This window comes from Gorilla gorilla, chromosome 5 (assembly GCF_029281585.2).
Source record: "Gorilla gorilla gorilla isolate KB3781 chromosome 5, NHGRI_mGorGor1-v2.1_pri, whole genome shotgun sequence".
Classification (NCBI taxonomy): domain Eukaryota; kingdom Metazoa; phylum Chordata; class Mammalia; order Primates; family Hominidae; genus Gorilla; species Gorilla gorilla.
This window is the reverse complement of record NC_073229.2, coordinates 113,405,032-113,419,480: the sequence shown is the minus strand read 5'-3', so window position 1 is coordinate 113,419,480 and position 14,449 is coordinate 113,405,032. Positions and strand designations below refer to the sequence as shown.

Below are 14,449 nucleotides of genomic sequence, written 5' to 3'. Positions count from 1 at the left end.
TCGAGCCACTGCACTCCAGACTGGGGGATAAAGTGAGACTCCATCTCAAAAAAAAAAAAAAAAGAATTGTTACTGATGGAAAAAAGACACAGAAACTAATAATGAAACAATCATGCCTGATGAAAAAAAATAGCCCCCAAACCACGAACAATTTCTTCAAGGATAAGAATACTTCAAGTAATTCTAATTCTGCATAAAATCATTCATCTATTTTTGCATTCTAAAGCTTTATGATATTCATCTCAGAGTTTCAAGATTCATAACAATAAGAGGCAGGCTGTGAAACTTCATTATTTCACTTTCCTAGATGGAAAAACAGAGGCCCTGAAGGGCTGAGAGCCAGGTCGGAAACATATTCAAATCAATGCCAATTGGATGTGTCAAGCGGGCCTCCTGCTCTCAGTCAACACCAAGCATCCAGGCACCAGTGGAAGCCCACTCTCTACTGACTAAACTATGGGGAGAAGTCAAGCGAAACCATTTCCTTTCCTCCCACTTAGAGTGTCATACACATTTTCATACTTGCAGAAACTATTAAAAGAATAGGGTCATATATATTCAGGTACCTAGCTCCTAGATCCAACATTGCTAACATTTTGCCATTTTTGTGTGGCAAAAACTGCACCAACAGATACATGCTTATATGGAGAAAATGTATTATGCATTCAATGCATAATACAAAAATTAGCTGGGCATGATGGCGGGCACCTGTAATCCCAGCTACTCAGGAGGCTGAGGCAGGAGAATCGATTATGCATAATCGTTTATGTATTATGCATTGAATGCATAATACATTTTCTCCATATAAGCATGTATCTGTTGGTGCAGTTGAACTGTCTAAAAATACATTGCAGATACCATGACCCTTGACTCTCAAATGCAATTTTTAAGATAAGGACACTCTCTACCTCATCATCTTTTTCTCTCCAGCTCTGTCACCCAGGCTGGAATGCAGTGGCATGATCACTGCTCACTGCAGCCTTGACCTCTTGAGCTTAAGTGATCCTCCTGCCTCAGCCTCCTGAGTAGCTAGGACTACAGGTGCATGCCACCATGCCTGGCTAATTAAAAAAAACATTTTTTTTTTTTTAGAGAAGGAGTCTCACTATGTTGCCCAGGCTGGTCTTGAAATACTGGCCTCAAGCGATCCTCCTGCCTTGACCTCCCAAAGCACTGAGATTATAGGCACGAGCCACTGCGCCTGGCTCCTAATCATCTTTTGATTCATGCACAGAAAGGTGGAGTCCTGCAGCTGGAATCAGACTATGTGGATTTAGAGTCCTGCTCTGACACCAGCTGTGTGGTCTCAGAATCGTATAGCTCTCTGGGTCTTAAGTTTTTGTCTCTACAACTGAGGGATTTGGACTAGATCAGTGATTCTCGATTCTGGCTACACAGTAGAATCACCTGGGAATTTTAAATTAATTGCTCTAAAGTGCAGCCTGGGCATGGCCAGTTTAAAGAGCTGTGCAGATGATTCTAATATGCAGCCAGGGGAGAGGATCGTTGGACTAAGTAACCTCTGGAGATCTTTCTAGTTCTATCTTTCTGTGGTTCTGAGTAGCAATGTGGCTTTGCTCTTGGGCCAGGCCCCCTCCTCTGCCCACCTCACAAGGCTTAATGATGTTCTTTGTGCTTGCTGCCCATAGTTCCCGTGCATGTGTGGAATGCTTCATTCGAAAACCATGATGCTGGATGGAAGCTACAGTGAGTCTGAGGCCAACAGCCTGGCTGGGTACCCCAGAAGCCATATCCTGACAGAAGAAGAAAGGCAAGACAAAATAATGGTCCACCTGGGCCTGAGTGCTGAAGCCAACGCTGGCAGAAAGACGGGGCTTCTGAAGGGCCAGATGGGTTTTCGTATCTTCCAGAATACCCATGCCATTGACAAATACTCTAGGTTGATATTCCCCGCCTCCTACATATTTTTCAACTTAATTTATTGGTCAGTGTTTTCCTAGGGGCTCCAAGGCTGTTCCTAGAAGAGGGCATAGACATCGAGGGGGCCTGGCCAGTCATTGACAGACGGACTTGTTGACCACACGCCCCTCACCAAACAATGCAGCAGCTACTGGACCACCCTAAGCAGCACTCATCTCTCAGAGAAGCCCAGGAGCCTTCCAGCTGCCCTGACCCCAGACCTTGTGGGGCTGCTCCATGTTCATGCTGTCTCGCGTCCCACTTCACATCTCTCTGGGACCTTCTGTTCTTGTGTGTGAACTAGTTCACAAGAACTCCCCTCCTATAAACAAGGATTCAAATGCCTCCTAGACATTCTTAGACCCTCAGATTGCCTAGGAGTCAGTTGTGGAGGGAAAAGGAAAAACTGAAGTACAAGCTTAGGGGCATTCTGGATAGGAGATAGGAAATTAAGAACAAAAAACACCCTGTAAACCCATTGAACTGGATTAAGTGCCTACCTAGAAGGGAAAAGAGCTGAGATCCCAGACAGGAAATGATTTGGCCTGTGGGAGTATGGCAACCCACAGGATTTTGCAATATTAGAGGAGATTATTCATTTATCCATCCCTTCAACCATTCATTAAATATTGAGGTCCCACTCTGTGCCAGGTACGGTGGAAATGAGAAAATAGTCTCTTTCCTTAGAGATCTTCTCTAAGTTGTGCTCATTCTACATATGGCATGATGTACTTCTGCTCTTTCCCCTCCTTCAACCCCGCTTACCCCACAGACCCATTCTGTTTGCTGTTGCTTTTACTCTTAGGCATATAAGGCAGGGTCCAGGAGAGGCCAGGTCCAGAACTTTCAACTGTCCTCCTCCAGTGAAGTTACACAGATAGCACTAATTTTGCCCAGCAATGACATGTAGCAATGTGCATGGAGTATTGCCAGCCAGAGAAACTGACCCAAGCTCACCACGGTGTACAGTTTTTTTATTGTGGTCGGTCATGGATTTATAGCTGATTGCCCACATGGCTGACTTTAGTCTTTTGCCCCTCCAGAGGTTAAGCTGGTACTTTGAGGTCCAGGGCACCTATCATAAATCACATTGTTGGCTTAGACTATCTGGTGTGGCCCAAGGCCCCAGTAGACAAAGACCCTTCTATCTCACAGGACATTCCAAGGGCATAGAGGTTGCTTCCTAGTAAAGGTTAGTCCTTTACTACACAGCAACTCTTGTCAATTCCCTATTGTTAATGTTAATTGCGGTGTTACTATCATATATTCAGGCAATAAACATTTTAAAGTATCTCTGCACTAGGTACATTGGGGTCCAAATTAAGCATAAGAGTAGGCGAAGCTCTCAGAGAAGGAACTAGTAAAGGAAATACCACACAAATATCTATAATATAAGATTAAGAGTGTTTAGTGCCTCAGTAATAGTTCAGTGTGAGATGGGAATTCCAAGGGAGGAAAAACAGTCCCACCAGGGAGACAGACCTCATGGAGAAAGCAGCCCTGAGATGCCCCTTGAAGGTCAGGATTTTAAGAAGAAGAAATGGAGCAGAATGCATCCTAGATCTGGGCTGTCTCATATGGTAGCCACTAGCCACATGTCTATTTAAATTTAAATTAGTGAAAATTAAAAATATTAGCCAGGTGTGGTGGTGTGTGCCTGGGGTTCTAGCTACTCAGGAGGCTGAGGCGGGAGGATCGCCTGAGCCCAGGAGTTCCAGGCTGCCGTGAGCTGTGATCAAGCCACTGCAGTCCAGCCTGAGTGACAGAGCGAGACCCTATCTCTAAAATAATAATTATTATTATTTAAATTAGTTGAAGTTAAATAAAATTGAAAATTCAGTTCCTTGGTTACACCATCCACACTCAAGTGGGCTTAGTAAGGACAGTTGCTAGTAGCTGCTGCACTGGGCTGGGCAGACCTAAAGACCAGGAAGCTCTACCAGCCAAAAGACCAGCTTGAGCAGACGCATGGGGAGAATGGGAAGGTTTGCCATTGCAGAGAACAGGGTTTGTGGACAAGTCATTCATTTTGGCAGGATCCTAGGCTGTGATAAGAGGAGGTGAGCGACTAGCTTTTTCCACAACACTAGGGATCAATGCAGGTCCCCACCATGCCGGTGCTTATGAGGACAGCTTCCCCACTATGGAGTTGCTGGACCCAAGTCTACTAGATTTCCCAGTCTCACAGACCAATGAAGAACAAAAATGCGTAAGTATGGGTAATTGGGTGGTACAGGGCATCTGGACTTGTTTAGAAACCTTTTTTTTTTTTCTGAGACAGAGTTTCACTCTTGTTGCTCAGGCTGGAGTGCAATGGCTTGATCTTGGCTCACCACAACCTCTGCCTCCCGGGTTCAAGCGATTCTCCTGCCTCAGCCCTGGAGTAGCTGGGATTACAGGCATGCGCCACCAAGCCTGGCTAATTTTTGTATTTTTTAGTAGAGACGGGGTTTCTCCATGTTAGTCAGCCTGGTCTTGAACTCCCGACCTCAGGTGATCCGCCTGCCTCAGCCTCCCAAAGTGCTGTGATTACAGGCGTGAGCCACCACACCCGGCCAGAAACCTTTTATCTCTAGAGACTCTCCCAGGCCACAGTGCTGCTCAAAGAATGATAATTTTATTGTCATTAAATATATCATATTGCTTTGCTTGTAAGTCTTATTTAATTCCAACACTTCTCTGCTTCTGACTGCATTGTTTTCATGAATTATGGCTCATATAACATAGTTGCCTGTTCACAAATTAAAACAAATGTTTATTTTTGCTAGCTTCTATGTTAAACTGGAGTTAATTCTATAGCAGACATATTTAGAATCATAAACAGTGTTTTATCATGCAGGGCCATGATACAATGACACCATTGTATTTAGCATTGCCTTATTACAGTATAATAGTCTGACACTACTTGAGAAAAGTAGGAAATTTAAAGAGGTAAAGTGGAGACAACATTGGTAGGAGTAGAAAACAGGAACTAAGGAAATAGTGAGAACATGGGATGATTCACCCCGGAGGCAGGAAGACAGAGAAGCAAACACAATTGTTATCAGGAATGCATGAATGATACTTTACCTCACTGAATCTAAGACATGGTGAAATGTAAGATGCACCCATATTTTATGTACTGAGAAAAAATACTAATAATCAAATTCTGGAATGCCAATGATTATAATATGAATCCTGATTTCACCAATATGAAACTGTGAAAAAATGTTAATGTTACAATAAAAGAAATGGGTTTTATACAAAAACTGGTGATTGGACATACTTCATTGACACCAAGGAGCCAACATTTATTTAGCACTTGTCCTCAAGGTCTTGTGCTGAGGTGAGGGATGGTGGTGACGGGTAAAGAAATGAATGGGAAACACTCTTCAGTCATTAAGAAGCTTACACTCTAATGGGTGTGGCTCAAAGGAGGGAATGATCACAGAATTTGAGGAGTGTTTTCTGATAAATATTGAGTGATGAATAAACACAGCTTTGAGTACTAGAAAAGGGAAGGAAGGGATGATAACGTGGCAGAAGGAAAGCTCAGGTATGTTCAGGGGTCAGTGAATAGACACTCTACGGAATGTACAAGACATAAGATAGGAAAAGTAAGTTGGAGCAAAAAGGGCTTTGAGCAGGGAAGTTATAATCTTTTGGAAAATCAATTAATTTGCCATCAGAATATAAACTGGTATATTTTTTAACCATTTTGGTTGCCAGTGACAGAAATTCAACTAAAAATGGTACAAATGAAAAGAAGATATATTGGAAGGATACTCCAGGGGCTCATAGAATGAAAGGGGATTTGAAGGGAGCAGGGAAGCTCTAGGGAATTAAGGGTCTGGAATTGGGTTTCAGCATGTCCCTTAAGGGTCGTATCTCCATCCAACACTCTGTCTGTCTCCATTCTCACCCACTGCAGACAAGTTTCCTCCACCTGGTGTGGGTGGGTGGGTGAAGTGGCCTTGACGGTCTTAGGCCCACAGCTTTCTAGTTCAATCACCCAGTGTCAAGGGTCTTTCTATGTTTATTCCACTTAGAATAAACCTGGGGAATGAATTTAACTGGTCTGGGCTGGGCCATGTATGTTGAAGGTGATCAGATCTCTGTGATGTGTTTAAGTTGAGAAAGCTAGAACTCTTCAAAAACACTTTTATTTGGTTCCACCTTTTTGCAAACATCTGTTAAAGGGAGGCCATGAATTTGAAAAGTGAAAGGCTGCTTAGTTTGAGGAAACCAGTGAAGAAGGAAAATAACATTAAAAATAGTGGAGAAAGTTCATGCTAAATTCAGTCATGTGTGAGGGCCACAGTCTATGTGTTGATGTTCATAGAGACTGGAAAGCCAGGAGAAAGAGCTGGCATGCGTGGAGGATGAGGAGTTTGAGTTTCACAAGGAACTAGAAATGTCAAATAAAAAGTAGCAAATGTTGGTGTGAGCCTGAGAGGGAGATAAAGATTTGGAACCATATCCTAGATATGCTGAATGAAGCTATGAAAATGGACAAAACGGAAGGAGAAGAAGCAGCAGACAGCAGGTCTGTGGACAAGAGCTCGGGAGTATATATTTAGGTGGGAGGAGGATTGTGGTAGAAGCTGAGAGGAGGGAGTTTCTCAACAGGAGGAGGGTGGGGTTGGGAGCAAATAATAACCATAAACACAAGAAGGGTAAAGACCGAACAGACGTGACAAGGTGTAGGCAGGAGGCTCGGTGGCCACACACACCAGGTAGACAGCCATCCTTGGCTGTCTTAACCACAGTGATTGAGGAAGGTAGAAGTAACATGTTCAGAGAATTATGTTACTTATTATGGAAAGACTATTATAGATTCTTATATTTTTGAAGGCTTAAAACATAACATGGTAGCAGACACAGCCTGAATAAGGGCTGTGTTCTCAATGGTTGGTTCCCCAAACTATTACACTGGAATTTGGGGGAGTGGCACAAGAACAGCGTTTATAACTGGATCATCAGATCCAGTCGTCACAGAAGATAAGAGAACAGCCATTAAAGTGACCATATGAGGTAAATGGCAAGTATAGAGTGCATCCTCCGCTCGGCACCATGCTAAACGCCAGACGTGTGATTCCTAATTCAGTTCTCACATCAACCCTGCTGTGGTAGGAAGGACTTTCCCGTACTCCATACCTGCTAAGCTGTGGGGCCTCCCATAACTGCAGTCAACATGTCTACGTAGGTGGATCTTGCATGAAACAATCCATTTCTCATAGTATTTTCAGGAAAAAGGTGATTCATTCCCCACTTAGATGGACAGAGAAGTGGTTAGAAAGAGCAGATAGAAAATCTGGGTTATGCTGAAACACATCTACATGGTTATCTCTACACTCAGGTGAGAACTTGGAGTTAAACCAGGACATCTTGGTTTAGCTTCTTGAGGCTGGAAGCTGGCTTTGAGAGACACACACATATTCAGGGCAGCGAGGGCAGAGGCATTATGGGTTTCCATCACCGACTCTGTTAAAAGGCACTATTCATTTAATCAGTGCGCAAGGAGAATCCACAGCCGCCGCCGCGACCACCACCATTTGAAACGTCTTGTCTTTTTCATTCCATTGCAAAGGAACGGAGGGCTGTGGCCTAGAGGATTAGCACCGGTTTGGAAGCAGCTGACTCCCCACTCCCACCAATCACTAGGAAACGGTACCGGTAAAGAAGGCTGTGTGCCTTACATGTGTCTGAGGACAAGTGTGCTGGACTATTCTCATGGAGAGTTAAGTCCTGTGCTAGGAGGGTCTCATGGCCCAGCCTACCCAGCCTCCAGAGCCATCCCGAGCCTGCTCATATCTGCAGCATAAGAACATTCCCCATTAGCAGATTGGATAAAGCACTCAGTCCTGACCCTCTGACCTTCAGATGGCATTTAAAAAATGACATTTGGGCCAGCCATCGATAACATTAGGTTTCGGATTTATTTTAAAAGCTAAATTGAAAAATAAACCTTCACTGTAGTACTCTGTTGTTTAATCTAAACTGACCAGGTTGATGGTGGTGGATGCTCTTCTGCACCGTGTCCATTTAGCCCAACATGGCTCAAATTTTAATGTGCATATGAATAACTTGGATATCTTCATAAAATGCAGATTTTGATCCAATAGTTTTGGGAGGGGACCCTGGATTATGCATTTCTAACAAGCGCCCAGGAGATGTTGGTGCTGCTGCTCTGCGGACCAGGCTTTAAGTAACGAGGCCCCAGAGCCCCCTGCTCATCATTTGAAGTGAAACTCAGATGTGTCACCTCCCGTCTGTGGCATCCTGACAAGAGAGCTCACATTCCCCTCCCAAGGCAGAATGTATGATTATCTCATCTGTGATCCCAAAGCATTCTGTGCATTGAGGTACTTCCTTTATGTTGTGATTATTCTACTTGAACAATGGTTCCCAGGCTGGCCGTATGTGAGTCACCTGGGGAACTTTTGAAAAAGTATCAGTGCCTAAGCCCAGCCCCATTCTGATTTTATTGTGGTCTCAACTCTCTCTCTCTTTTTAAATGACACTATTTTTAAAAGGCTGTTAAAGGGGATCACTTGAGCCCTGGAGTTCGAGACCAACCTGAGCAACATAACAAGACTCCTCTACAAAACAGTTTAAAAATCAGTTGGGTGTGGTGGTGTGCACCCATAATCATAGCTACTCAGGAGGCTGAAGTGGGTGGGAGGATTGCTTGGACCCAGAAGGTTGAGGCTGCTGTGAGCTGTGATTGTGCCACTGCACTCCAGCCTGAGTGACAGAGTGAGACCCTGTGTCTGAAAAAAATAAAGGCTGGTACTAAAGTCTGAAATAAATTTCTCTGGGAGAGTATTGTCTGGACATGGTTTCTAAACTGTGTTCCCTGGAAACAAGGGGTTCTCTGGAGGGGCTTTAAGGTCTACTGTGGAGGAATGGGTGGGAGACAGAAGAACAAGAAGGAATACAGTGCATGGTGACAAGAGATGGAGTCAGCCAATCAGCCCAACAAAGAATACAGAGCCTACTATGAGCAGGTGCTCTTCCAGGAACCCAGTGCTTTAGTTCTTCCAGGAGCCTAGTGAAGAAGGATTTACAGAGAGAGAAGAGGTAAAGGGGGTGAGTTCCAGGGCCAGGGCTGGAACTGGGGCTTCTGTCCCCAAGCCCTTTTCACTTTTCACAGTTTCCTGTAAGAAAGCTACGGAGTTCCAGGAAAAAAAAAAATGGCCCAAGGGAGGTTTTAGTCTTCTTCTACCAATGTCCTTTCAGATCATTCCAGAAGGCACCTGACTTCCTGGCCGCAGGCACGGAAATCAGGGGTAGGAGGGTCAGACAAGCACCCACAGAGCTTGGATATGCCTGAGCTGCTTGGAAGAAGCTTCCAGCCCTGGATTCTGGGCCTCTGGTTGCCAGCCCTCTTCTGGCCTCCGGCCTTCACCTGCCTCTTCTTTTCCTTTCCCTAAGAAAGCACCGCTGTTCCATCTCCGCTAGGAAGCTGGCAGCTGCTGCCTCCACATCTCCAACTCTTTCCTGGTGTCTGCTCTACCATGGCATTGGAGAGGCTGTAGAGTGGCACCTAGCCACAGACCTTTCTCATCCTCCTGTGAGCAGAAAGGGTGCAGGAGGGGAGGTTGCCCCAGAGAATTCAACCATGGATGTAATAAGAAGCCCTAGAAGGTAAGCTACCTGAGAGCAAGGATTTTTGTCCATTTCCTTAATTGCAGTAATTTAGGGTCTACAACAGTGCTTGGCACATGATAGATGCTCAGGAAATATTTATGGAAGAAATGAGTGAACTCTTCTTGCCCATGAGGCATTGGGGACTGTGCTGAATGCTTACTTACATTGTGTCATTTATTGTTAGCTACTGAGGTATCTCATTCATGTTCGGTGTGGGGGCAGGAGCCTGGAGATTCAGAGGATGCACTTTGCTAGCTCTGTGGCCATGAGCCATTTATTTACTCTCTCTGAGTTTTAGTTTCTCTACGTGAAAAAAAAAATGTGTGTGTGTGTGTGTGTGTGTGTTATACACACACACATAATTCTGGCCTCTCAGAGTGGATGTGAGAAGTGAGTGACCCAATGTACCTACCCAGCCCAGGCTGGGTGTAGTGGCTTATGCCTGTAATCCCAACACTTTGGGAGCCTAAGGAGGGAGGATCACTTGAGCACAAGCAACATAGTGAGAACCTGTCTCTACAAAAAATATTTTAAAATTAGCTGGGCATAGTGTCACGCACCTGTAGTCCCAGCTCTCTGGGAGGCTGAGGCAGGGGGATTGCTTGAGCCCAAAAGTTGAAGGCTGCAGCGAGCTGTGATTACACCATTGCATTCCAGCTTGGGTGACAGAGAAACACTCTATCTCTAAAAAACAAAACAAAACAAAAACTAAAATACTCAGCCCAGTGTCTGGCCCCTGAGGAAAAATGAAGTAGAAAAAAGAGATGAGGAGAGGGGAGGAAAGTGAGGAAGGAGGAGAAGAGTGTTGCCATGTTCCCAAAAGGGGAAGAGCATTGCTAAGTTTTAACTTTGCCAAATGAAAAGATTTAAAACCACCCACAACTCAAAATATTACTTCCATCTCTTATCACTGTCATTTTTTTTTTCTTTGAGAAGGAGTCTCACTCTGTTGCCCAGCTGGAGTGCAGTGGCACGATCTCCACTCACTGCAAACTCTGCCTCCCGGGTTCAAGTGATTCTCCTGCCTCAGCCTCCCGAGTAACTGGGATTACAGGCATAAGCCACCACACCTGGCTTATTTTTGTATTTTTAGTAGAGACAGGGTTTCGCCATATTGGCCAAGCTGGTCTCGAACTCCTGATCTCAAGTGATCCACCCCTGCCCTCACCTTCGGCCTCCCAAAGTGCTGGGATTACAGGGGTGAGCCACTGGCCCACTGTCATTTCTAAAACAAAAATTTGAACACTGAAACTGTGGGAAGGTCTGATTTCAGAATATATGAAATTCTTCCCAAGAAAACTCAGTTTGCACTTTATCCTGGACATTTTCACCAAAAGAACAGATGAGGGCTGGGCGCAGTGGCTCACGCCTGGAATCCCAGCACTTTGGGAGGCGGAGGCAGGCGGATCACCTCAGGTCAGGAGTTTGAGACCAGCCTGGCCAACATGGTGAAACCCTGTCTCTACTAAAAATACAAAAAATTAGCTGGGTGTGGTGGCACACACCTGTAATCCCGGCTACTCAGGAGGCTGAGGCCGGAGAATCGCTTGAACCTGGGAGGCGGAGGTTACGGTCAGCCAAGATCATGCCACTGCACTCCAGCCTGGGCGACAGAGTGAGACTCTGTCTCAAAAAAAAAAAAAAAAAAAAGAATCCAGAGTGAGATAAACAGCTTGTATAATTTTCTGGATGTTCCTTCTTAATAATAAAATAATACAAGAAATAAGACAGCATTTAAAAACAACATTGTGAATAATAATGTATGACTACATGAGTCAGTAATCTGGGCCATTTGTACACCTGGGATTCAAGTTACTGCTTATCTTAAGGCCATAGTGTCCAAGAATAATGACATCTTTCGTTTTCCACAATACTATTCTGCCCCTGTCTATTTATTGCATGTCATGTACACATGCCACATGAATATGGGCATCTAAAGAGTGGGAATATGTAGTCATATCTGTCATATCTGTGTTCTGGGAAACTTACCTTTTCATAAATTATTACCAGATACAGCTGACAACTTTTATCGAGGTATGATTCGCATGCACTAAAATACACAGATCTTAAGTGTATATTTCCATTCGTGTTGACAATGTGTGTACTCATTAGCCCACGATCTACAGAGATAGAACATTGTTGGCACCTCATAAAGTTCTTCCATGCTCCAGATTAATCCTTATAATCACCTTCCCTTACTTCACAACTACTGTTCTGAGATCCATCGCCATTAGATTGGTTCTACCATTTCTAAAACTTCATATAAATGGAACCATGAGGTATGTACTCTTTTATGTCTGGCTTTTATTCACTCCACATAGCATTTTTTAGATTAATTCATGTCGTTGCATGTATCAGTTGCTCATTTTGATTTGCTGCTGAGCAGTATTCCATTGTATGAATAACCAGAATTTCTTTATCCATTCTTCTGTTGATGGACATTTGGGTTGTTTCCAGTTTGGAGAAATAAATCTTCTTATAATAAATTATTTAAAATGATTTTAAGATAATAAATGTATTTATAAATAAAGCTTCTACAAATATTTGTGTACAAGAGTTTGTGTAAACATATGCTCTTATTTCTCCTAGTATGTACCCAGGAGCAGAATTATTAGGTATTAACTAGGTCGGTGAATTTTTTTTAAGAAAGCATTTTATTGACATATAATTCACATGCCATACAATTTGCTTATCTAAAGTGTACAATTCAATGATTTTTAATATATTCACAGAGTCATGTAACCATTACTGCAATGAATTTTAGGATATTTTCATCACCCCAAAAAGAAACTGCCTGTCCTTTCATCCCCAATTTCCATATTCCTCCCCTCCCCTAGCCTTAAGTAACCATTAATTTACTTTCTGTTTCTATAAATTTGCCTGTTCTGTACACTTCATATAAATGGAATCATGCAATGTATGGTCTTTTGTGACTGATTTATTTTACATTAAGTTTTCAAGGTTCATCCATGTTGTGGCATGTATCAATACTTTATTCCTTTTTAATTGCCAAATAATATTCCATTGTATGAATATACCACGTTATTTATGACATTTGGTTTGTTTTCATTTTTGGCTATTATGAATCATGCTGCCATGAACATTTGTGTACATGTTTTGGGGTAGACATATTTTTTTCATTTCTCCTGGGAATAAACCTAAGAGTGGGGTCATATGGTAACTCTATATTTAACTTTTTGAGGAACAGACTATTTGCTAAAGTGTGGGCACCATTTTACATTCCTACAAGCAATTGATGAGGCTTCCAATTTATCTGAATCTTCATCAACACTTACTACTGTCTGTCTTTTATTTTAGCCACTCTAATGGGTATGAAGTGGTATCTCATTGTGGTTTCGATTTGCATTTCCCTGATTGTTAATGATGTTGAGCATCTTCTTATAAGCTTATTGGCTGTTTGTATATTTTCTTTGGAGAAATGTCTATTTGGATTGCCCATTTTTAAGTTTGGTTGTCTTTAATTATTGGGTTGTAGGGGTTCTTTATGTATTCTAGATACAATTATCAGATACTTATCAGATATATGCTTTGTAAATATTTTTTCCCAGTCAGTTGGTTGTCTTTTCACTTTCTTGATGGTGTCTGTTGAAGCAGCAAAATTTTAAATTTCAGTGAAGTCCAGCTTATCTGCTGTTTCTTTGGTTGATTGTGTTTTTGGTGTCATACCTAAGTCAGGCGTACATTTAATCTTATAAAATCCTGAAGGTGTTATGTGAGTTGTGCATGTCTTAGCACAGAAATATGCTCATCTAAGATAGTTACTCGTGAACGAAGCTCAGGGGTGGTGAATATACAACTAGACCCTTTGTGAAGTTCAAGTGAAGAATTTGTGGAAGCAGTTGCCAAGATGAAGCAAAAAAATACAAGTTCATGCAGTTTTTAAAAGTTATCTACCAATTTTCAATCAAATGAAGAAAATAAGCTTGGTTTAAAAATTCATGTTTACAATTTGTAGACGAGTTGCTCCTGGTGGGCTGTTGATGTCTCCATTTTACAGTGGAGAAAATTCCTGGACTCTGTTTCCTTATGTGTAAAATGGAGGTGCTGACTCCTACCTTGCCTAACTCACAGAGTTGTGAGAAGCAAATGAGTGAATGCATGGGAATGCACTTGTCAGCTTAAAGTCCTATATAAGTGCAAAGTGGTGATGTTGTCTACGATAAATTCACACAGTTTTCCCCTGAGCAACTGTTGTAGAACTTCATCTTAGTCTGTTCAGGCTGCTATAACAGAATACCATCAACTGGGTGACTTAACGAACACTTGTTTCTCATAGTCCTGGAGGCTGGGGAGTCCAAGATCAAGGCCCCGGCTGATTCAGTGTGTGGTGAAGGCTCTCTTCTTGGTTAGCAATATCCTCACTTGGAGGCAAGCAGAGAGAGATAATCTCTCTCATGTCTCTTCTTATAAGGACATCAATCCCACCTGTGAGGATTCCATCCTCACGACTTAATCACCTCCCAAAGGGCCCTGCCTCCAAATACCATTACATTGAGAATTTGGGTTTCAGCCTAGAATTTGGTTGGGGACAGACACAAACATTTAGCCCACTGCAAACATTTTACCCATGTAATGCATGATTCTAAGCATTTTACATTTATTAACTTGTTTACCTCCTTAAGAAGTAAGTATTATTGCTATCATTCCAGTTTCACAATGAAGAACTTGAGGCGTGGACAGGTTTCCCTTCCAGAGTCCACGCAGGTATAAATGGCCAAGCTGGGATTTGAACACACATAGAACTGGCTGAAGTCTGAGCTGCTACTATTGTGCTGTCTGTCTTTCTAAGAAGATGTTGTCGTACCTCTGAGTAGCATCCCTACATTATAGTAACTCTCTCCATCCACAGCCTTTGCTTACTTGTGGGAGGGTTGCT

At 42.9% G+C, this 14,449-nt stretch overlaps 1 protein-coding gene across 1 annotated transcript in view; it reads left to right on the top strand.

Annotated features, from left to right (window-relative positions):
- Positions 1 to 5,168, top strand: part of GABRR2 (gamma-aminobutyric acid type A receptor subunit rho2) — a 57,590-nt gene extending 52,422 nt beyond the window's left edge. Inside the window, exon 9 of the mRNA XM_004044403.4 lies at positions 1,650 to 5,168. Coding sequence (XP_004044451.4) covers positions 1,650 to 1,961 — 312 coding nt within the window. The 3' untranslated portion in view covers positions 1,962 to 5,168. The remainder of the gene's footprint in view (positions 1 to 1,649) is intronic.
- The last annotated feature ends 9,281 nt before the right edge of the window (positions 5,169 to 14,449 follow it).